This window comes from Pteropus alecto, unplaced genomic scaffold (genome assembly GCF_000325575.1).
Source record: "Pteropus alecto unplaced genomic scaffold, ASM32557v1 scaffold20, whole genome shotgun sequence".
Lineage (NCBI taxonomy): Eukaryota > Metazoa > Chordata > Mammalia > Chiroptera > Pteropodidae > Pteropus > Pteropus alecto.
The window spans coordinates 6,920,623-6,921,895 of NW_006436298.1; the positions used below are offsets into that span (position 1 = coordinate 6,920,623).

At 42.7% G+C, this 1,273-nt stretch overlaps 1 protein-coding gene across 2 annotated transcripts in view; it reads left to right on the top strand.

Moving 5' to 3' along the window:
* The first annotated feature begins 6 nt into the window (after window positions 1-6).
* The window catches only part of CDK7 (cyclin dependent kinase 7), a 23,152-nt gene continuing 21,885 nt past the window's right edge, over window positions 7-1,273 (top strand). The window contains exons 1-2 of one of the 2 annotated variants that reach the window (XM_006913109.2): window positions 7-105; window positions 455-514. In XM_006913109.2, coding sequence (XP_006913171.1) covers window positions 40-105; window positions 455-514 — 126 coding nt within the window. In that variant the 5' untranslated portion in view covers window positions 7-39. The remainder of the gene's footprint in view (window positions 106-454; window positions 515-1,273) is intronic. The other variant, XM_025047730.1, reaches the window with a different exon arrangement.

The following is a 1,273-nucleotide window of genomic DNA, read 5'->3' on the forward strand; positions in this document are numbered from 1 at the left end:
GAGCTCGTTCTTCAACTGGTGTCGGGCTTCCCGCGACGGATGGCTGTAGACGTGAAGTCGCGAGCAAAGCGTTATGAAAAACTGGACTTCCTCGGAGAGGGACAGGTGAGTCTCTTGGGGATTCGGAGATTCAGGAGCGGAGAGCGCCGAGCCTCCTCCACCTTCACAAGTTTTCTCATGGAAGCCAGAGGACTTGCCTGGCTACTCGTTCTTTTTGGCCGAGGTTGCCCAGACTCAGCTGCTGCTCCTGTGTACACCCTGGAGGTGAGCCCTGAGCGGCCTTCTCCTTTCTGAATAGACAGGCACGGGACGTGGACTGCCCCACTACGTTTCAAGCCGCCGCGAGTCCTCCCCAAGAAACCTGATTTCTTTGCTTCCCAACATATAAAGCAAAAAGGCAAACACCAACAAAAATCTTCCCACAAACTTACCTTATTTCTGTTTTTCTTTTTAGTTTGCTACGGTTTACAAGGCCAGAGACAAGAACACCAACCAAATTGTCGCCATTAAGAAAGTGAGTTAGTTTTTTTTTTTTTCTTTGAGTCTCTTTGAAGATGTAGGTTTGTGTGAGCTGATGGATGGCCATTTTACTAAATCTTGACCGTGGCCTGCAAATGAGGAGTTACTTATGTTATTTTCAAAGAAAGCATAATTTATTAGTGTTTTGTGTTCCAAGACAGAACTCAGGTTGAACTAGGTTTTTGTTTAATTAATTGAAATTGAAATGAAGAGGAAGCTGTATGTCATCTTTGCTTTATAAACTCAGACTTTGGCAAGGGGGATAACTACTACCAATCTGTAGGATCCTCAGAACTATTTAATATCATGATCTTCCCCGGTCACTATTTCTGCCTCACCTGCATCCACTCTTTGTATTAAATCTCTCGTTTCTGTGTATAGATTTACCACGAAAGGCTTTACCAACATTAACAACATTAATGTGCTTGCATTTTAAAAAATGACTTAAGTAGCTTTTTTATTGGCATTCATTCCAGAAACTGAGGACATATTAAGCTAACTTTCTATGCGCCAGGCACTCTCACCTACATTTTTTCATTTAACTCTCAAAACAGCCTTGCAACATAGGTAAAGTAAGTGTCTCTCCGTTTTATAATTGAGGTACCTGAGGCTAAGAGAGATTACGTGACTTATCAAGATGATAGATTGTAATTGCTAAAGCTAGGATTTAAATCCAGGTGTCCTGCTGCCAGGTTGATTGCTCATTCCCATACTACTGGAATCAGTAACCTTCCTATTGCCCTCCACCTTCCTG